The following is a 22,474-nucleotide window of genomic DNA, read 5'->3' as shown; positions in this document are numbered from 1 at the left end:
ACGAAGTTAAGGGCTGCAGAAATAGTGGTTTATTGACCAGGCCGGCTTCCCCAGCCTGGCGCCTGCCCGCCTGTGGGGCTCGGGGGGCGGGGGGTAGGGGGGGAGGTGGGCTAGATGAACCCTGGCAGAAAGTGGTCCTTCGGGTCCAAGGTCCTGGGGCCTGGCAGAGATGGGAGTCGTGCCCACTTGTTCGGAGGCAGTTCCGGACAGTTCCCAGTGGCTCTGGCAGGCATCAGACACAGCCTGAGTGCCCACATCCTGAGCAGGGGCCAGAGGGGCACTGAGGCCCCACTTCCAGCAGGTCTCAGGGGCATAAAAAGGTGAATCCACGTGAGGCTGGGGTTGGGCTATAGCTGTGCACCGGCCCAGGGGCCACGCAGAGCCCCACAGGGCAAGGGCTGGAGGCCGAGTCTGAAGGTGGAGGACGATGGTAGCCCGCGAACACTAGGCTGGACGGTGGCAAAGGCGGCCCGTGCGGAGCCTCCGCTTGAGCTCCTGCCACAGCAGCTGTCGCTCCCGCCAGGCGCCCTTCACAACGCCACTGTTCTCCAGGGCACGGCGGGACAGGTAGGGCAGCACCTCCATCACAGGGCCATAGGGCACATACTTGTACACGGGAAAGCCTGCCTGGCCTGTACACAGGCAGAAGCAGTGAGTCCCAGCCCTGGACAGCCAGCCCCACCACTGCTCCCCAGGGAGGCCTCGCTCACCTAGTGGGAAGCTGATCTGGTCGCACATGCCCAGTAGCTGTCCAAAGTACACCTGGCGATCGGCAGGGTACAAGCCCAGCTCCTCCATCCTATAGACAGACAGTGTGGCAGGTGAGCCTCGCCACGCCCCCCACCCCTGACTGCCACTCCCAGATCCTCAAGCATACACTCTAGCCTCCATCCCCTGCAGTATGGGCATAGGTGTAGGCTCTGTGCTGCCCAAACCAGGTCTCTGCCCTGGTTCCCACCTTAGCCCGTGGCTACCAAGCTCTGTCCTCCCCCTTCCTCTGTGTGCTCTCTCCCTTCCCTCTTGTCTGTCCTGACCTCTGTTCTGGTACCCTGACCCAGCAAGGCCAGCCTGCCCCAAGGTGTGGCCTGGGGAGGCTCTCAGAGGCCCTCCCCTGCCCCGTTTTGAGCCCCTCTGCTTCAGTGCCACATCCTCAGTCCCTCCACCCGACCGGGTCTCTTGTCCTCCCCTTGCTGGCCCCTCTGCCCCATAGAGCGGCACCAGCCACTGGTGACCACGGAGTCTTTAGAAGTCGGCTGGCCTAAACGGAGACGGGCTGCGAGTATCACACAAACGTGGAATTTTGAAAACTGGAAAAAAGAATGCACTGTTTCTCTGAAATGCTGAATACAGGTAATATTTTGGGTATGTTGGGCTAACCGAAAGGTATTATTGAAATTAACTATCTTTTTTGTGTGGCTAGTGGAACATTTAGAATAGATGAGGCTCACGTTTCTATTAGCACCACTCAGATGTTGGGGTGGGTGGCCCCCAACTCTGTCCAGCATCCTCTCCTATCTTCACACCTCCCCTCGTAGGATCTTACAAAAATTCCCAGGGTTTGAAATGTCTACTTGCTGAGGATTCCTACATTTTTTACCTCCAGCTTCCTGTATCCACGTGTCCAGACTCAACATACCTGCACTAGCGCTCTGGAACCTGCCCTCATCCACCTCCCTCCAGGGGCATGTTCAGCCTGGGTTCTTACACGCACCCAGGCTGTTGGCCAGGAGTGCGCTCCCCTGGCATAAGGGTCATCACACAAGTCCTTTTCTTCCTTCCCTCAGAGTCTGGCTCCAGTGTGGGGGCCACCCAGTCTAAAGCAGGCCACAGTCTCTACCATGTTGTCCTGGTCTCCGATTTAGGTATCTCTGGGCCCCACTGGAACGTGAACCCTGTTAGAGCAGGGCTGCCTCCTGACTACTGGCGGTAGGGACATTCCGGTGGCTCCCGCAGTGACGGCTGCTGACCCCTCTCCGCACCCTCTGCCCTGTGACTGCAGCTCCCCGCCAGCAGATGGGGGCTCTCCACTTGCCATCTAGGCTGGGCCTCCTGACTTCCTCTGGCCAGCAGGACAATAGCAAATGTGATGTGGGCAGAGGCTTGCCCTCTCCAGGGCTTCTGGAAGCCTGAGACCACCATGAGGCAAAGCCTGGCCTGGCCTACTGGAAACTGGACATGTGATGCAGTCCCCTTTGCTGATGCAGACCCAGTCGGGTGGAGGGACTGAGGATGTGCCAATGAATGAAGCCATTTAGGTCCAGTCAGGCCTCAGCTGACCACAGATGCAAGACAGGCCCCAGGCAAGGCCAGCAAAAGCAGCCCCCAGCGAGCCCAGCCCACCCTGCTGGCCCACGGGATACACTGCTGTTCAGGCCTCTGAGTTTGGGGTTGGTTTGCCACTTGGCCAAAGCTGACCCAAGCTGTTCAGACGGAGATCCCCGATGCGGCATCAGAGACCCACACCGCTTCCTCGGGGAGGGCCAGCCCAAGCTGCTGTGGGCTCCACAGAACCACGGACTGGGGGCTGAGCCTTCTCCACGATAGTGGTATTTGTGGAGCCTGGCGCAGGCCCAGGGGGCTATGAGAGAGGAGAGCGTGCTCAGAGGGCACTCCAGATGGGGGGAAGCCGTGTCCACTAAGATGGTGAAAACAGACATGTTGTGGGGGGGGCAGATTGAGAAGACAGGAGGAAGGGAGCCCTTCTGAGGACAGGTTATACCTCTCCGAGTCCCACTGTCCTGTGTGTAGCTGGTGTCTGAGTGGACTGTGATCCCTGCATTAGATGTGAGTGGCCAACAGAGCCGGCTGAGCGCGTAACTGAAACCTAGGAGGGCGCCACTTTCCACACCGCTGACCCACACAGGGGCCTGCCACTGGGCAGGGCTGTGGGTTCCCAAGTGCTGGGCCGGGGGTGCGGGGAGGCTCTCGGTGTGCATCGTCTAGTGGAGGACCCTGGTGCCCGAGGGTTCAAGCTTTGATCAAGTTTCCATCACAGAGTAGTATCTTTAAGTCTAAGGGGAAAACAGGTTTTAAGATTTACAACTCAATCAGGTGTTTGTTTTAGAAGTCAGGCTAGACCTATTTTTTTTTTTCCTTTTGCGCTGAGCACAGAAGGTGCCCCTGGCCCTCTGACATCCAATGACAAGGATGGGGCATCCGAGGCAGGAAATGAGCACCTGGGAAGTCCCTAGGGATGCAGAGAAGGCGGAACAGCCCTGTCCAGCTGGGGCTCCACTCGGCCCCCCACCCGTCCCACGGGAGCAGTCAGACCCGGCCCTGGCAGGGACTCTTGGGAGGGAGCCTCGTCACAGTCTGCACTCAGCCCAGGTGGCACTGGTGGCCTCGGCGCTCTTGTCCCCACCCCATGGCCGTGACTGCTGCGCATGAGAAACCACGGCTGTCAGCTGCAGTTGCGGGCTGTGGAAAGCAGCGCCATCACAGGCGGAGAGGCGGCGCCTCGTCACCGAGTGGGTGCGGAGTGACCAGAGCGCGCTCATCAGGCCGCGCCCCGCCCTGGCTGTTCCTTCACCCCTCCTCCCCGGAGCCCGGCTCGGCCACAAGCCTCGGGCGCCCTGCTCTGCTCCCGGGAAAGGCTGCCCGTGCTTTGTGTGGGGCCTCCGGCCCAGGAAGGTGGCGACTGGGGCTAGGACCCCCCCGCCGTGCGGTGCTGCCTGGGTGAAGATGGAGAACACAGAAACATGGTAATGACACTGGAATATTTAAGAATTTACTTCACCTTAGTCCTATATCTGACTTGTACGGATTCTACCAAAGTTTTGCTCCACAGGACAGGCATTTAAAGAGAAAACAGACTGTGTTAAATTCCAAAAGCAGTTGAAAGCGTTAAGAGAGATTATTGATAAACGAGGTGACACGCCAGAGGCCTCCCGAGGGGCGCTGACGTTACATATTGTATTTGTGCATTTCTGCAAGCACAAAGTTCAGTAAGCGCCTAAGGAAATTTAGCTTTTGAATTTGCAACTTTAATAAGTCAGGTATTAACTTTAAAAAGCAAAGTAACTACAAATCGCCCTTTTGCTCCGGCGGTGTCGGGGGGGCGGGGGGCCTGCAGGACACTACAGCTGCCTCCTGCTCCCCGCACAGACGTCACCCCGCGGCACAGGCTTCCACGGCCCTCGTCCCGAGCCCCTCCCCCAGGAGCACCGCACAGCTGGGGGGGGGGGGCGCCTACCTGTGCAGCGTGAAGCGAACTGTGTCCTCATTGTGGGAGGCCACCATTACTTTGGCCTTGGTGTTGTGCTTCAGCTCCTCCAGGACATAGTTGAGGCACCTGGGGGGAGTGCCACGTGAGCCCCAACCCGCAGGGGCCACAGGCAGGCCCAGGGCCGTCCAGCGCGCCCACTCCTCCCAAGCGTGGCCACAGCAGTAGGACCACGGCTGCACTTGACATTCCTCAGCACCTCGCGGCTAAGAAAGAAAACACGAGCAGCACCCCGGGCTAGACATGCGACGGGACTGGCTGGGGCACGGTGCCCCCGGCACGTGACACGTACGCCTTCGCTTCCGGGCAGGGGTCCACAAGGAAATCAAAGGCCTGGCGGGAGCGGGGGGCCTCCCCCCGCACGGTGTGAGGGGCCTACCGTCTGGCAGCGAAGGTGCATGTCCTGGACCCAGCAACTCGGCTGCTAGGAATGTGCCAAAACCGTGTACCTGCCCGTGAGTACGCGGGGACAGGGTGTGCTACGGGTCGCTACCGTCCTGACGGGGATGGGCATGCTGCTAGCCGCTGGGTTAACAGCGGGGGCCCGCACGCTGACACGGGGGCGTCCCGACGGGTGTTACCTGGAAAAGCAAGGGCACAGGGCTGAGTGCACGATGCCAAAGCCGACGCGGGTACACACATGCATACTCAGAAGCTCTGGGAAAGTAGCAGGGAACTGCCAGGGAGGACGCAGGAGCCAGGCAGACGCCAGGGGTCTGAATTTGCGACACACACACACAACCCCCTAGAGAGAGAGCACACGCTCCGCCTGCCCCTGCTGCATGACAGTGTTGGCAAGACAAACACACTAAAAGCAGATGCAGAACAGCTGATGACCCCGGTGTGTAATATGAAAAGCAAATGGGCTCTATACAAGTCAGGAGGGCCACCGGGGCATCTCCCTTGTCCTAAGTGTCAACAAGAGCCAGCTGGCGGACCTGGGCCAGTTTAGTTTTATTCAGTAGGCTTTTCTGTACTAAAAATGCACCTTAATAGTTTTTGGAAAGAGTAGAACAATAGAGGATTCAAAAAATAAACAGTAAGTTAAAAGCAGAGGAGATAATCAGTTCTGGCCTCAAGCATAAGTCTCACTCCTGCTCCCCCTTCAGATGGGCGTCTTGTGGGGTCAGTGCCAGCACCCCGGCCCTGTTTTCTCATTCCCCTGCCCAGGAAGCCATGAGGCCCTCGGGGCCAAGGAGGGCTGGCGCACCTGTGGTACATGGCATTGGTGGCCTCGTACGTAGGGTTAATGGGGTCCTCATAGCCAATCTCTGCGGCGCGGGTACGTTCCTGGGCCATATATGCACCCCGCACCAGCTTGGCCCCAAAGCACCAGCCCTCGCGGCGAGCCAGCTCCACGTCCAGGGTGACGTTGTCATAGGCGTCCTGTGGGACCGGGGCCAAAAGTTGATGATGACCAGGATGAGGCCCCCTCCAGCCTGTGTCCCCTGAGGCCCGGTGCTCCCAGGGTATAGTCACCGTGGGACACCAGGGCCAGCAGCAGCTGCCTGACCTGCAGGTGCTTAGGGGAGCTGGGAGACAAGTAGGGGTGAGGAAGGCCCCTTGAGCTCTGTCTCTTAGAAATGGGGATTCTTCTGGGTAGCCTGGGACAACCCTGTTGGGGGACAGACGAGGTGCCGGAAGCCATGGTGCACTCCAGAGTCTCCCTGGGCTGATGGTGCTGCATGCTACGGGCACCTGCCTGGACCCCCCCCCCCCCCCCCCCCCGCCCTGCCACCGCTGGAGCCTTGACACCCATCCCACACTATTGTCTTCCAAATACCTGCCTGGTCCCAGAGCAGCCCAGCCCAGGTTCGTGCTCAGCAATCCCACCCTGAAGCACCCCGGGGCTCCCAGAGGTACATGCAAAATCCTGAGCAAGTCTTTCTGTGGGGAGGCAACCAGAAGTTGCCAGTCCCATGAACCATCTGATCCGATGGGACCCGCACTAAAAAATGGCAGGAAAAACCAGTGACGCGTGAGGCCTTCAAAATTTGGGGATTAAGGCACATGAAGCAGACCGTAAAAAGGCTCCTTCACCTTCCTCCTACCCCTCTACACCCGTCTGGGATCTGAGGCCCAGAGAAGGGGCAGGTACACAGCTGGAGACAGGGCCCTGGGCCTTTCTTCCTGCTCGGAGTCCATCATGCTCAGGTAGAGGCCTCTCCCCAACACCAGCACGGGACTTACACGAGGGGCCTCCGCTCACCCGAGGGCCGGCAGGGAGACGGCAGGCAGGGGCTGTACCTTGAGGTAGCACTGGTACGTGTTGAAGATGAGTGGCTTCCCCACATTGAACTTGCGCTGCATTTCCAGGGTCAGGCGGCTGATGGCCGGCTGGAAGTAGGTCTGCTCGGCGTCCACCATCAGCCGCACGCCCATCTCCGTGGCTTTCTAAGAGGTGCAGGGGTGGGACAGAGGGTTTGACTGGGGTCAGGTGAGACACGTGGCCCCCTCTCTGGGCACGCCCCAGGGTCCTCGACCTTGGCCAGGATGTCCATCCTTTGCAGCATCCTCGTCATCTGCAGCTCTTCGTCCTCAGTGAACCGTGACAGCAGAGGCTCCAGCTGTCCTGTCTGGGGCAGCATGTAGTCAGGCCGCAGCAGGGCTCTAAGCCCCCACCTCTCAAAGCCACCACGTCCCCTGCCCAAGGGCACCCTTCCCCCCGCCCCCCGCCGTGTGCAGGGCCTACCAATACCCAGTGCATGGTCCCCAGGACCCGCAAGGCCACCTCATCCCCACCCCTTCCCCATTTTTTAGCAAAGATCAGTGCCCTGCCCTGAGGCCACCTGGCTACACGGCACCCCAGAACCTCGCTGCCAGCCAGCACCCTCTGACTCACAGGGCTAGCTGCCCCAGGTCAGGCCTGCACCCAAGGTATCTGCTCCCACAGCCTCCCAGGACCCTGGAAGGGGATCCCCCTTCTGCCCCCACACAACGGTAAGGAAATAACCCTTGGCCCATCCAATCACCCAGAAGGGTTCAGCCCCTAGCAAGGAGAGGGCTTGGAGGGAGAACGGCGACCGCAGGCAGACAGGGACAGCCTGCAGGAGACTGACAACATAGCAGCGGGGACAGAGGCACCATCCCCAGATGGTGGCTTTCGGGGAGGCAGCAGGTCGGCAGGGGGTACCTATCCTGGAGGCCCACAGGGCACTGGGCCCTCTGCTAGCACCACATGCCCGCCAACCCCGCCCAGGGCACTCCCGGGGGGGCCCGGAGCATGCCCCTCTGTTGGCCCTCAGAGTCTCAGTTTGGGGGCTGAGCCCTCGGTCAGCTGGGCCCAGGTGCTTGTGGGAGGCACTGTTTGCGGGATGTTTTCCCAAGGCGCTTCTGCTGCTTTACATCCAGCTTGAGGGGTGGTTTCCAACAGAGTGCAAAGTCCCGGCACCTCCCCCAGGCAGGAAGGGCAGGGAAGGGGGCTCTCATTCCCTGGTGAGAACGAGAACACAGGCTGGCCTAGTGACTTTTCACACAACTGGGCACAAGTGACGCCATGGGACATCTGGGGTGAGGCTGGAAAAGGTGACCGTGCTTCCGCCCGGCTCTCAGGGGACACTCACCCTGGGAGCCCAGCCCTCGCATGGTGAGGAAGCCCCGCCCCACACAGCCAGCATCCACCGCTGGCCATGTGAGTGGGGCCCCTCCACAATGAGCCCAGCTCCCAGCACCCTCTGAGAACAACTGCAAGGGAAACCCTGAGCTAGAACCACTAGAACTGGTCAGTCCAGAACTGCGATGCGGGACAACAGGATTACTGCCATTTCAGGCCACTGAGGTTTGGGACGACCCAGCATGCAAGGATAGAGGACGTGGGTCTCTGTCCCCCTCTGTGGGGCACTCAGGGACCTGTCCTCCTCCTCCAGACCACAGGGATGTTGTGTGGCCAGGAAGGACGCTGGTCTCAGCCAGCTGTGTCCCCAGGGTGAGGGACAGGGAGCATTTCCTTTCTCAGCCTCACACCCCAGTGCGACAGGGCTCAGGGGTGAGGGGTGGTCACCTGCATGTTAGGGACCACCAGGTGCTTGGAGAGCTCGGTCCTGCTGTCAATGAGGCTGCTCCAGTCCAGCAGGTCCAGGGTGCTGTGGGAGAAGCTGCATCAGCACGGGGTCACTAGGATCTGTCAGGGGGGCCCAGTCCCCAAACCAGCCCATGCCTTAAAAGAGCACCCCTAGCCCAACCCCCGCAAAACCCGCCTCAGTGTTCAGTTTTAAAAGACAGATAAAATGTTAACATTATCCTCTGTTTACAAAATGGAAACCAAAACCAGAACATTCTTGCATTGGGGCGGCGGCAGCTACTAAAAACCCAGGGTGAACACCAAGGACACCATGGGCCATGTCAGGCTTGGGAAAGAACCAAACATGGGAGGCCAGGAAGGAGGCAGACCCTGCATGTAATGGGACAGCTGCTACCCACCCCCCCAGGGGCCCTGGTGATCTCAGTCCCAGCTTCCAGACCCCTCAGAAAGAGGTGTGGGCCCCTCTAGGATCTCAGCTGTCCTGACCCTCAGCCTGCCTGCCATGTGGGCCCCAGGGAGGGCTGAGTGTGGCACCCTTACTCTAGGACCCAAATAATTCTGTGAGCGGCCCTGCCGGTTCAGGGGTGCTCCTACGCAGCTACAGTCTGGACTAGCCCTGGGCTAGCTGCGGCCCGGCCTCGTGGACTCCAGGCCCCCTCCAGGCCCACGACTCCTGCTGTGTGTCTCGGGGCAAAGGTCCTTCAGCACTGTCACGCCAGGCCCATGCTCTCCAGGAGGGCAACCAGGACTGGGAGAAGCCGTTGGGGCTCTGCTGGAACCACGGCTGAATCAGGGCAGACATTCCGGAACTCCCAGCTCGGGGGCTACTCTTACCCAGACACGCCCAGGGTCTCCGCAGTGAACCAGTTCTCAATCTCCGTCCTGGAGGCGATGCCCATCTTTGCCACACTTTCCTTGAGAAGTAAGAAGCTGCCAGTGCCATGAACCCGCCCCAGCCCCATTCGCTAACATTTCCTGCCCACCCCCCCAACATCTGCGTTGCTCTTTTGACTTTATTTTATTACACCATTAGTACGAACAGGATATGGTTCTGGTTTGTGTTTCATTCCTACCTGTCCCTGATGCCCCTTCCTGGACCCAAAGCAGTACTCTGCCACCTGCAGGGCAAACCCCGCTCCTCGAACCCTCGCCCCCAGCATGTCCTTCCCAGCAGACCCCAGCTGCTGCTGTGTGGCGGCGGGGGGAGGGGGGGTTGCTACAGGCCTCTGGGAACCCACCACACACACTAACTGGCCGGGGCTCCTCCCCGAGCCCCCACAGTGCCTACCCACTCACACCCACTGGGCAAGGCTTCACACCTGCAGCACGGCCACCTCCAACTTCGTATCCATGGCAGCCAGACCAGCCTTCCCTTGCTCTGCAGCCATTTGGTGGAAGAATCGTCTCCACTTGGTCAGCACATCTGAGAACTGCAGCTGCAAGTGCAGGCCTGAGCCTCCCTCTCTGGCGTACGCCCAGCTTCCCGCCCCCAGGACCCCCACAGAGCCCCTGGGCCCCCTCCTGGTTCCCTGTGTGCCTGGCTCCCAGCACCAACGTACCAGCACAGGAGCTTTCCCTTAATGCTCACAGCACCCCAAGTTCTCACAAACTCTGCACGTGGAAGGTTCTGGCACTTACCAGAAACTGAGGTCTCCCCAGTGCAGTGAGCTTAATGGCTGAGAAGCCATCATCACTGGCTCCGCCTGTCAGAAGCCACAGGAAGAACCATTAGGGCTCCAGAGGGGGACGAGGAGGACCAGGAGCCTGCGCCCAGAATCTGTGCCCCCCAGGAGTTAGACACATCTCACCAGACTCGTGACAGACTGCGAATGGCTGGCATGGCCCCCATTCCTACCAATTACCTACAGCAACACAGTCCTGGCTCTCCCTTCCAGATGGGCCCCAAGACCACCACGGAGTGGCACCAGCAGATCTCTCCTCCCTTCCCCACCCGGCCCTAGCACGGCACCGCGCTTCCTGGACGGGCCTTCCGCTCCCCAGCATGCCTGCCTTACCCTCCCTGGAAGCAGCCCTAGTGGCAGCTTGGCCATCTCAGGCTAAGGTGGATGGCGCCAGGGGCCCCTGCCAGCCACCCAGCCCGCCCCCCCCCCCCCGCCCTTGAACAGGAGGGGAGAGCCCACCAAGGAGCCACATATCCTGGGCTGGCTGGCTAACCACTTATGGGCAAAAGGACAATGTTCCTACTGAGCCCATAAATACACAGGCACACCCCACCTCGGAGGCGGGACAGGCAACTTGGCAGGATTTATTAGCCACGTGGATCCAGGAAGCCGGTGGGCAAAGGAGCTGGCCCCTTCTGTCCCTGCCCCACGTCCTCTCCCATGCCACCGGCACCCCAGGCTGCCCACGGCGGGGGTGGGGGGGAGGAGGGGGGCAAGGGAGAGGAGGGGGGCAGGGGAAGGGTTCACAGAACGCAGAAACACCCAGCAGAACAGAGCATGGAACACAGCAGGTGCTCAACCCCACTCGCCCCTCTCCTCCCTTCCAGAAACCGACGACCCGTCCTCACTTCCGTGACCTTCGCTTCAGGCAGAGCAGGCACAGAGGCAAGGAGGCGCCCCTGCTCTGGACCCGTGTGGCCGAGTCTCTGCCTGACCACTGCCATCTCCCCAGCACCGCTCTCAGAAGGCCGCTGCCGAGCACCACTCACTCCCACCCCTCCCAGTGTGCAGAAGGTAGAGTCCACGAATGGAAGGGCTGCGGGCCCATGCGGTGGGGCTGCGCTGTAGCTGGGGGAGGCCCCCCCGACTCGCCTCCTTTGGCGAGCGCTCCACCCAGAGGCCAGGTGCGGAGGAGTCCTCCATGGCACCAGCTCCTGGAACAGCGTAGCTGCCAAACCCAAGTGCCACGTGTGGCTAGGCTCGAGCCCCTGACCCGGATGGAAGGTTGCTCAGCCCGCGGACAGCTGGGCACTGGTACCCGGGAAGAGGCAGGAGGCTCCTTGCGCAGGGCTGGACTCAGGCGTGACCCCGGTATGACCTGAGCCCAGCCTATGGCTTCCCCAGTGTCACCCACAGTCATCCTCATGACTGTCCGGGCCACCTAGAGAGGAAGCCCCAGGCGAGTGCTCCAGCCTGGCCTCGCTTTCACCCATCAGCATCTCCACACGTAGGGGCCGGCCCTCCCCGGCAGGTGCACAGCCAGCAAAGCACAGGGCCCCACCTGCAGCCTCGATGCAGCGCAAGAATGTCTCCATGTGGCTGTCACACTTGGCTTCACTGGCATAGAAGTAGGTGCGGGCGCTGACGACACCATCCCTGCGGTCTCCAAAGGCCCGGTGGGCCTGGTACTGCTTCTCCCTCTTACTCGTACCTGGAGGGGCAGGTACACGGCCTGAGCACACAGAGGCTGTGTGCTGTGCTCCGCTCCCACCCAGCTCTGGGCAAACACAGGGCTTCCCGGGCATCCGGCAAGGCCTGCTGATGGCCCACAGCCCCCTGCCCTCGGCGCTGGCTCCTTGGCGGCCACGGCCTCCCTGCACTGTGTTGCCCACCACTCCCTGCTCCTACACTCACTGGTCCTTCTCCCTGGCTGAGCCCTAGTCACATGGGACAGGGTTTGCCCCTGAGGGCCAAGGGGGCCAGGACCCCCGGGAGCAGCCTGAGGATGTCGGCAGACTTGGAGCAATGGCCTGGGTGCACACAGGGAGGAGCCCTGGCCCCAAGTCTCGCCTGTGCCCTTGAACCAAGGTCTCCCGAGGAGGGGTTGGGGTGGGGGAGGGGACAGGTAGAGAGAGTATTTGTTCCTGAATAGCCTTCTCTTACTCACCACTGCCCTCCCTCTCTACAGCGGACGTACAGGACCTGTGTGAAGGAAGAAGAGGGTGAGGGTCAGTCACGCCACCTCAGGCTGCAAGTGACAAGCATGGGTTCCCTTTGAGCAGGCAGAGGTGAGAGGAAGCCAGACGCTGAGCCCTGACCCTGACCTGACAAGGAGGGCTGTAGGAGAAGGGCTGGGTTAGCCCGGGCAGGTGAGAGTGACTCATGTGCCCCACCTCCCTCCTCACCCACCCACCGCAGGCCTGCAGGGTCACCTCCCTTGAGCAGGGTGGGGCAGCAGCCTCACGGACCGGCCTGGCCACAGGCTCTACACCCTGGAGAAGCCTCAGAGTCCTTACAGGTAGGTGAGGAGTGAGTAAAACTAGCCGACAGCCCAAGGCACGGAATAGGTGCTTGAAGAAAGCTGGCTATGGGGGCATTCCTTCTGAAGGAAAGACGGAGCCTCGGGGCCAGTCAGGGCTGATAAGGAATGGACCCGGGCAACAGCCAGCGCACAAAACTCCCGAAGTTGCTCTGCTCTATGCACCCCCTACATCCAGGCCCCTCCAACCACCAGGAGCCCCAGGCTGGGCTCTGGGCTCCTGCCCGCGCACGGCTGGCCCCACCTTCAGCCACTGCCTGCCAGCCCCCTGCCTCCTTCTCGCCCCTTAGGTGTGTCTTCCAAGCAACAGCCAGAATTTTTCTTTTAAAACCAAGTCCTCCCATCATACCCGAGTAACACCCCCAGTCCTCATGAGGACAGGACAGTGAGGCCAGCCTGAGACCATGGTTGCTTCTGCCCCCGCTCAGGCTCAGCCCAGCCGCCCTGGCCTCGCACCTGACACACAGGTAGAGGTAAGTGCACCTGCGGTGGTCTCAAGCCGAGTCAGGGGGCCAAGGCAGCTTTTGACCTCCGTGCTCCTACAGCAAGTCGGGGGCTGCTGGCCACCCTCCAGGGAGCCCTCCCTTGGGACCCTGGCTCTTGTGTGACCCCAGGGCCCATATCTGGCGATTCTGAGCCAGGATGCCCAGGTCAGGACCCAGGAGTCCCAGTAGCTGGGCCAGCCCGCAGAGCTGGGGGCTCCACGTCCTGCTGCACAGCCCACAAGGCCCCAACCCGGGGACAGGGGCCACTTCATGGCAACTAGACACATGCGCTTGATATACAGAAGAAAAGAGGGTGAGGTGGCACTGTGTGACAATATTTGACTCTGTAACATGAGGGAGGGGTCGGCCCACACAACAGCATCCCCAATGGGGACAAGGAGCACCTGTAAGACCAGCCCCCGGCTGTGGCCCAGGTGCAACCAGGCAAAAGCCCGACTCGGGCCCCACCATCTACACTGAGGTGTGGGTCTCGTCAGCAAGGATGGTGGCTGCTGGGGACTCGGGCCTGCTTTGGAACCACAGAGCCCATGGCTCAGAGAAACAGGAGTATCCTCTCCAAGGTTCCTGCCTCCTAGGCAGGCCGCATTCCACTCACGTGGGAAACCATTATCGAAAAGGCCCCCCGTGGCCCAGCCCTGTGTAAGGGTCCTGCTCAACACCCCTCAGCGGGCCTATCCACCGTGCAAGCCCCAGCCAGGCTCCAAAGGCACAGGGAGCATGGGCCACTCGCTCCTCACCGCCAGCAGGCCCAGCAGGGGAAGCAGAGACTGCAGCTGTCTCCATCGCTGAGCCCCCTGACCGGACGGCAAGCACTTTAGCATTGACCGAGCAGAGGAACCGGGCTGGCGGCACTGCCGTGTGGTCAGGGCACAGAGGCCTGTCCCCGGGCAGACGGCACCAGCAAGGATCAGGGTCACACTCTCAACCAGGCCCGGCGGGTGGGTCACGAGAAGACCAAGATGGCAGCGGCCAGGCGCAGTGGAGGGGAGGGAAGGTCATGTCACCAGTGGGGAGAGGAAGAACCCTGGGCGTGTGCGTGTGTGTGCGCGCACACACACACACACACACTTGCAAAGCCCAGGATGTGGAAGAGGGAAGAGAGCGCGCCCAGGGGCGGAGGGCAGAGGAGGGGGAACACCGGAACACCAGAGGCCCAGGGGAGAGGCGGCAGGAAGGCCCCGACCATCCCCTTGGCCGCCTCCAAGCTCAGCTCGCTGCACTGGGGGATTTGTTGGCTGGCTGCCTTTTAGAAAAAAGCAGAAAGTGAGGAGAGCCAGTGAGGGCTCTCCCAGTGGGGAAATGCAGGTGGCAGGAGGGAGTGATGTGCAGAGAAGCCCAATGGAGCTCATTCCCATCGGCACACCTACCTCCCTGGCCCCCCAGGCCCTGACTCCAGGCAGCACCCAAGTCCTCTGCACACTTTGCACCACCAGTCCCAGAAGAGCTGCCACCACCCTGGGGCTCTACCTCCAGCCAGCCCTGGGTCTGCATAGCCAAGACAGATGCACCTGCCATCCACACTGTCCCTGGGTGTCCTCATCAGAGCCAATCAGCCCCTTATCCCCACAGCTCTCAGCCTGCTGCGGAGATCCTGTGGGGCTCCTCTCCTAGAGCCAGGGCCCCGGCCTCTGCCTTCTACCAGGTGTTCTGGGAAACACCATCCCACCCCAGCCCTAGATGGCTACTCTCTCCCTCCAGCACCTACAGCCTCCCGCCTCCTGCTTCCTACCCCAGGGAACCCTCCGTGGGCCCCCTACGCAGACCCTCAGGAGGCCTGCTGGGCGTCCTGTGCGTTCAGACAACCTCCATCCTTTCTGTGCCTCACACGGTTATGCCCAGGGCAGGCCTGGCACCACCTGTACCCTCCCTGCCCCAACTCCTGGGGCCTTCATTTGGGGTGGTGGCCTCTCTATCGCTCCCCAGAGCAGGGTCTATGGGCCTCATGACAAGATTGGCGAGACAGACCTCTGCCCCCCGCCCCCCGGGACACAGCAGCAGTGCTCTGCGCGGGGGCTGCGTGGACGGGGGCTGCGTGGCCTGGAGCCACTCCCGACCAAGAACACCCAGGAAGGCCGGCAGGCAATTGACACTATAGCTGTTCTGCCCCCTCAGCCCAGGCCTCTCCAAAGGCACTGGGCCACCTGGCAGCAGAGCCAGGCATGAGTCTTGGACACCTGCCCCTGACATCGGAGGGTGGTCACCATGTTAGGATGGGAGGGAGCAACACTCACGTCCCAAAGCCCACCAAGCGGGGCTCCTAGAGCATCGGGGGCGCAAACATCAGGGTGGCCCTGGGGCACAGGCGCCTTGGCTCCACTGCAGGGCAAGGCCGGCCCACCTCCCGATGCTCCCCCTGCAGAACAGGCGGGAAGCCAGCCAGATCACCCCGGGAAAGGAGTCTTCCGAGCAGAGGGAGAAAATGCCATTGTGAAACCACTCAGCCCTCACCGGAGAAACACAGCAGGGCCACAGAGCTCATTAGCCATTCAACAGGCAGCCCCACTAGGAATACACAGAGGGGTGCCAAACTGGAGAACCCCGCCTTTAAGACAGCAAATGGCTAGCCAGGGGCTGGGTTCCCCAGGCCAATCCGCTGCCACTGTGGCTGCTTGGCTTGGACATTCCGTTCCCAGGGCAGGAGCCTCATGTGATGCCTTTCTCCTTCCTCCCCCCGCCTCTTGTCCCCAGGCCAGAGCAAACACCCCAGCCTGAGACAGGACAGGTTACTCAGTAGGCTTGTCCCAAGCCTCACGTGGTCAGGCACAGCTGCTGTCAGAACTTAGGGTCCCAAAGGCAAGCAAAGGCCTCACACGGAGGGCTGCAGGTACCAGCGTAAGAACCGGGCATTTTGGGGCACCTGGGTGGCTCCGTCGTTAAGTGTCTGCCTTCAGCTCAGGTCATGATCCCGGGGTCCTGGGATCGAGCCCCGCATCGGGCTCCCTGCTCAGCGGGAAGCCTGCTTCTCCCTCTCCCACTCCCCCTGCTTGTGTTCCCTCTCTAGCTGTCTCTCTCTCTCGGTGTCAAATAAATAAAATAAAATCTTAAAAAAAAAAAAGAACTGGGCATTTTGCAAAGAAAGGGCTGGTATTGCCTGGATCTCCTGTGTGGCCACCTCCCCAGGAAAGCAGAGGGTGGTCTCATTCTCTAATTTTGTTCTGTGGCCCAGAAGGGTGGGTCAGGGAGGTACCCATCTGTCCCCAGGCTCACTGCCCAGAGAACAGGTCCTGCAGCAAGTTGGTGACCTCCGGAAGAGGCCCTAGGCCAGCCTGCCACACTGCTCCTGGCTGTCATTCCCTTCTGGGACCCCTGGGTATGCACCAGGCCTGGCAGGCTCCACACTCACCAGGCAAAGCCCACCTGCTGATTAGAAAACCCTCCCAGGAGGGGCACCTGGGTGGCTCAGTTGGGTAAGCGTCTGCCTTCGGCTCAGGTCATGATCCCAGGGTCCTGGGATCGAGCCCCTCATCGGGCTCCCTGCTCAACGGGGAGTCTGTTTCTCCCTCTCCTTCTGTGCCCCCCCCTCCCTGGCTCATGCTCTCTCTCTCTCTCTAATAAATAAATAAAGTCTTTAAAAGGGGGGGGGGGCGCCTGGCTGGCTTAGTTGGTTAAGCGTCTGCCTTCGGCTCAGGTCATGATCCCAGGGTCCTGGGATTGAGCCCCACATCGGGCTCCCTGCTCAGCGGGAAGCCTGCTTCTCCCTCTCCCACTCCCCCTGCTTGTGTTCCCTCTCTCGCTGTGTCTCTGTCAAATAAAATAATTTAAAAATAAAAATACATTAAAAAAGAAAAGAAAAGAAAGTTTAGAAAATTAAAGAAAATTAAAAAAAAAAAGAAAAGAAAAGAAAAGAAAGAAAACCCTCCCAGGAGCTAGGCAAGGGTGAGGCAGTGGGCCCCTGTCCAGCAGGTTAGCAACCCCTCTGAAGAGATGCTTTAGCACATCAGGAAGCCACAGCACCCCCTACACCAGGGTCAGCAAACATCTTTTGTAAATGCTCAGGTAGCATCTATCTTCGGCCTTGTGGGCCATACGGCACCTGCCACAGCTACTCAACTCTGCCCCTCTAGGGCAAAGGTGATTTGAATTTCATATACTTTTCACATATCACAAAATATTATTCTTGTTTTATTTCAGCCTTTTAAAAAAAGTATCAACCAATCTCAGCTTGCAGACCACACAAAACCAGGCAGGTGGGCCACACTGGGCTGTGGACTGTAGTTTGCCGTCCCCAATCCCTGCCCCTCCTCCAGCCTTGTGCACACAAGACCTTTTGTGAAAGCCCAGAGCTGTCATTCTCACAGAACAAAACTGCAAGAACCCCAGGCAGAACCCAGGAGGGCCGCTGGTAAGCAGGCTGACCAAGCTCTCCTAGCCTTGGGGGGCCTCCGCCCAGCCCAGCCCCAGCTGGCCCCAGGACGCTTTGGGGTGGCGACCAGATGCCCAGGTGGGCCTTACTCCATCTCCTTGCGCTCAGCCTCCTCAGGGCTCAGATCCTCTTCCACCCCGTAGTCCAGGATGGAGCCCACTCCGAACGCCCTGTTGTGCCGGATCAGGGGCCGGATGGACTCCTGGTCCTCGCCGGCCACAAACTGCCCGTAGAAGGTCATCTTCATGAGCTTTTCGAACAGCCTTTGCCCCAGAAGCCTCCTGGTGAGATGGAGCAGCTGAAAGACAGAAGGAAGGGGCTGTCCTGGCTGCCTGGCCTCCCCTGTCCCCAGCAGGACACCCTTGTGCCCCCGCCCCCTTCGCTCCAGCCATAAAGCCTTGACACACGCTCCTCCCCAGGGCCAAACCCGACTCCCGGCCGTGGTTTAACAGTGGACACCAATGGCAGCGGCCTGCTTCTCAGCCTGTAGCTACTGTCAATCCACTCCTCATGAAGGGCAGAGGTCCCCGTGCCCATCCCCCGCCCCCGCCAACAGCCACTCACCTCCCTGCCCTGCACACTCACAGGTGACCCCAGTGGCACACAGTGGCTGCCCGACCATCACTTGATGGATAAAGAAATGAACAGCAGGTCTCTCTGGGAATAGCAGCGGGTGTGTTCATCATGACATTCTCTGTGTCCACACCTCAGTGGGTTATGCCGGCTAGGAGGAGGATTTGGTACAACTTTCTAGCAGGCGAGCACCCAGATTTCTCAATGTTTTGTTCACTGCTTATTCCAAGCTCCTCAAACAGTGCCTGGCAAGGGGCCGGCCCTCCAGTGGCTGCTGAGCAGATGAACACATGCTAAATTCAGAAGGAGTCTAACTTCAGCTGGAGCAAGCCTTAGGCTAACAATAAGCCAGGTGAGCATCTACAGAGTCTGTCAGATGAGAGCCCATTGTGGGACCAGTGGGGACTCGGTACAGTCATCCAGGGCCACAGCAGACCCACAGCTCGAGTGGACGTGCCCCGGGGGAAGACAGCTGCCCATAAACCACTCAGCTTTCTCCTCCAATCACATTTTGCCACATCCCCAATTTCTGCCATCACTCATTCCAAGTCCTGAGCTGCTGCTTTGTGCCCAGTACAATTCTAGGCTAAACAAAACTGATAAGGAGCTTACATCCTAGCAGGGGAGAGAGCAAGGCACCTCCACAAGTGATTCAGAACAGGGGTGAGGGAGTGATGGGTGGGAGATGTTTGCTAACTTAGATCCGGCGGGGAGGTGGCTTGCCAAGGCATGGAGGTGGCATGGAGTCCCTACAGTGCGACAGCCAGGGCAGGAAGGAATGAGGACAGTGGAGTCCCCTGAGGCTAGAAGGGAAGGCTGCTGGGAGGGCATATCTGCCACCTGTCTGGGAATTCCTGTGTGTCCACTGTCCCCCACACTTAGCTCCAAGACAGAAGAAGCCTGAGGTCTGTCAAACCCAATGGATAAAAGAGCCCCTTTTGTGAGGAACATCTCTTGGGATCAGGGCTGCAGGGAACAATCTCTAATCTAAGCAGAAGTATGAGCAAATCAAACACCTTCAACCCCAAACCAATCCCAAGCAGCCCCACACTGGCCAGAAGGGAGACATACCTAGAATCGCAGGTTGGTGCTTGGTGGGGGCACCGCAGGGCGTCCAGAGGACAAGGGTCTCTGGGTCATCCCCTCTGCCTTGCCACAGCCTCTCTGCAGCACCTGGCTTCATTGCATCTCATTGTTTTTATAAAGAGGATGAGAAACGGAAAATGAAAGCCTGACAAGGGAGAACGGGGCAGGCTGCCTTGGCCCCACACAGCCAGGGCCAGCGGATTCCAGTCAGGGAATCTATGGGCCAGAGCGGCCTTGCTAGAGGAAAAGCCGGATCTTGATTAGATCAAAGATCACCCCAAGGGTAGGTGGGGCAGAATCGGACACCTGAAAACCATCATCTGGCTCTGGAAAACCCCTGACATCGAACGGGTCAGCTCTGAGAACTATCAGGAACCACTGCATGTGGAAAGGGGCCAGCCATCTACTCTCAGGCCAGCAAATTTTCCTGCCCGGGGCCACACGGTAAATAACGTAGGCTGCACAGGCCACGTGGTCACAGTCGTAACTACTCAACCCTGCACGTGAAGCACGAAAGTAGCCACAGTCAACGTTAATCAAAGAAGCAGGAGCAAGGCAGATGTGGAATATGGCCCAGGGGAGTCCTGGGCTGGTAACCTCCCACAAAGCCTGCACTTCACACTGACCAGCTCCCCAAGGGGAGGCGGGGCTCAGAGGGGAGGGCAGGCAAGGCCACCCGGGTCACCGAGCCGGTCACTCACCCTCTCACTCTGGCAAAAGGAAGCCAGCCCATCAGAGAGGGCTATGGAAGCACACGGGGCAGGACTGGCAATTCTAAAGCTAACTCCAGAGCAAAGCCACCTCTTGAAAAATATCCTGGCATCAGGTGTATCCCTGGGTAGCACGGCCTAAGATGAAGGCAGCCCCCACTCTTCTCCAGGTGGGGGCATCCTTCGTGGGTTTAGAAACTTGCCCCACGAACACATATACTTGTTTCCACTGTAAAAGACTCAAACAGATGTGTGCAGGGCAAGGAGGGGTAAAGCCAGTTCTCTCTCCTCCCTGTCCCCCAAGGCCACCATCACTATCCATCCTGTCCCCTTCCTTTTCTGTTACCCCCTTCTGCACTGGCCTACACCCAAGCACAGAAGCCTTTGTCATGGAAGACCGGAGTTTTCTAAACCCTTATCTTTTGGCAAGGAAGGGACCCTACCGGGTCCCAAACCAATGCAGCAGCTCAGACAGGGCTCCTTCAGGCTGACACTCCCTGGGAACAGATTTGATGATCCCCAACTGCCTCCGCAAGTGCTGCACAGACCCGCACTGCTCAGCAGGAGGAATTTCCACCCCAGGCCAGAGGACAAGGTAAGTACTGGTTCTGGTGAGCAGCCCACAACCCTGCAGCCGGGCCCCTGCCCCATTTCCCCATTTCCTCCAGTGCCACGCACCAAGGCCACTGACACCAGTGTGACCACTAGCAATGTTGTGGTGGAACAGGTCCCACAGGGGGCACACAGAGCGCCGTTAGTGGGCTCCCCGAAGGCATCCTCAGGGCACAGGTGGGACAGGAGGGAAGGCTGGGAGAAGCCTCCATGCCTCCCAGCACCCATGGTGGTCCCTGCACCCCAGCACTTGCTGGCACTTGGACAGTGGTCACCCACAGTACCCGATGGTCTCCAGCTCTGCTGGCTTCTCCTCTGGCTTTGATCCCAAGAAAGCAAGCTCGGTGCTGAGATGGGAGAAATAGGGCCTGGCTGGCTCCAAGCCTTCACTCCTTCCCTTCCAGCCACATGGTGGTAGGCGGGGCTCCTGCACCACTCCTGCGCCACGCATCCCAGTCCCACCCAGCAGTCCCATCATGCCCGCCGCAGGAGCCAGGTCCTTGTCCTTGCCCTCCACAGAGACCTCATAGCCAGCCATTCCCTCCCCTAGTCGTTCCCGCCCCCCCCAGCTGCCTCCTCCCTCCTGACCACTGCACCTCTAGACCTTGCTGCTCCTTTCAGGCTGCCCCTCAGACGTTGGTGCTCCCCAAAGGGTTCTTATCACGTTCACCCCCCCACCAGGTTCCTTGACCCCTGAGTGTCACTTTCCATCCTCCTCTCCAGTTGGCCTGGGCACTCCACAGCCACAAATTTGCCACAGGGCATCCAAGTCTATCACAAACACAAATGGCTTCCCAGGAGCCTCCACATTTTCAGTTCAGCCCCTTCCTCCTCTGCATTCCCGTCCCACCATCAGTCCCAGGCTGCATCTGAGTAAAACTTCTGGAGACCCAGTCCAACACTCCGCTGGCCTCACAGTCCCCTCAGACCCCTCCCGACTCTGACTTTGTGGACTGTATCCTCACCTCCCACCCACCGTGGTTTCACTTTCACCTAAGCCTGAAGTGTGGCTTGGTGCTCTTCTTTGGACCAGCCTCCCCAGCCTCCTCCAGGGGCCAAGGAAGGCAGTACCATACACTCAGCACAGTCTCACTTGAGAAATCGCCACCACCCACATGAAGAGCCTTCCAGACCCTTAGCACCAACAACTGCACCCTTACAAACTGTTCCCAGGATCACCTTGAAAAACTGTCTTTCCCACACGTCCAGACTGACAGTGGCTGAGACGGTTCTTTTTACTTCCCCAAAGCACTCACACTTTTCACAAGTTACTATGTTGAAGTAATAAAAGTTGTAGTTCAAGTAACTTCCCATTTTCCCCAACACTGTTCCGAACGGCTCTGTCTAGTCACATCTTCTGAGAACTCGGAGTTCCCAGGCCATGAGCCTTTCAATACCACTAAGACTTCCGTCTGGGCAACATGGAAGACACTCCATTTCAATTTCAGGTGGCAACTATGCATTACTGCAAGCAGCATATAGCTTAAAAATTCAGAAACTGGTCTTCGTTTTCAGTTAGTGGTAACTGGCATACAGGAAAATTCACGACACCCAAAAGGGAATGCAGGAAACAACTCCCTCCTGACTTCTCGGCTACCAGCGATGCTCAAGGGGCTCCCGCTCTACAGTAAAACTTCATGAAGGTTCCGGGAACACACAGAGGATCCGGCGCGAGCCCCTGCTTACGCGCCGCGATGCGCACCTACCCACCTGCCGGCCCACCCACCTGCCTACCCGCGCACCTGCTCGTGGTGCGCCAGCAGCGCGGGAGAGGCGCACAGGCGCAGCACCAGCAAGCCGCGCACCAGCTCCCAGCTGCGCCGGCTGCGGTACGCCTCTTGAGTGTTGCCGAAGTCCACGACGGGCACCGGCGGCCGCGCGGCCTCGGCGGCCCCGCATCCTGGCACTGCCTGCCGGCCTGCAGCAACCTGCTCCCGAGCCGCCGGCGCGGTGGACAGCGGGGCGAGACGGGGAGTGCCGGCGCACAACACAGAGAGGATGCGCCTCAGAGCCATGGCGGGGCGTGTGCGCGCTCCGCGGCTGCTTAAGTACTCCCCTCCGGCCCCGCCCCTCCCCGCCCCGCCGGCTCCGCCCCGCGCTCAGCCGCGCCCTCTCCTCGGGAGACTCGTCCCGTCCTACGCGCGCGTCCCCATCCTGAGCCACGCCCCCTCCCCGGTAGACCCCGCCCCACGCCTTGAGCCACGCCTTCCCGTGGGGAGG

At 59.9% G+C, this 22,474-nt stretch overlaps 1 protein-coding gene across 1 annotated transcript; it reads right to left on the bottom strand.

Moving 5' to 3' along the window:
* Positions 1-48: 48 nt before the first annotated feature.
* Positions 49-22,280, bottom strand: LOC117999791 (proline dehydrogenase 1, mitochondrial). Its single transcript, XM_034989159.1, has 14 exons — positions 21,997-22,280; positions 17,363-17,571; positions 12,033-12,067; positions 11,427-11,576; positions 9,882-9,946; positions 9,563-9,679; positions 9,078-9,157; positions 8,223-8,304; positions 6,706-6,798; positions 6,470-6,616; positions 5,433-5,608; positions 4,193-4,291; positions 711-799; positions 49-632 (listed from the first exon to the last, which is right to left on the bottom strand). Exons 1-14 carry the CDS (start codon positions 22,267-22,269, stop codon positions 445-447), a joined length of 1,803 nt encoding a protein of 600 aa, XP_034845050.1. The 5' UTR covers positions 22,270-22,280; the 3' UTR covers positions 49-444.
* Between the last annotated feature and the right edge of the window lie 194 nt (positions 22,281-22,474).

Source organism: Mirounga leonina, unplaced genomic scaffold (assembly GCF_011800145.1).
Source record: "Mirounga leonina isolate KUSES-001 unplaced genomic scaffold, KU_Mleo_1.0 Mir_481, whole genome shotgun sequence".
NCBI lineage: Eukaryota > Metazoa > Chordata > Mammalia > Carnivora > Phocidae > Mirounga > Mirounga leonina.
The sequence above is the reverse complement of the archived record's forward strand: the minus strand, read 5'-3'. Positions and strand labels throughout refer to the sequence as shown.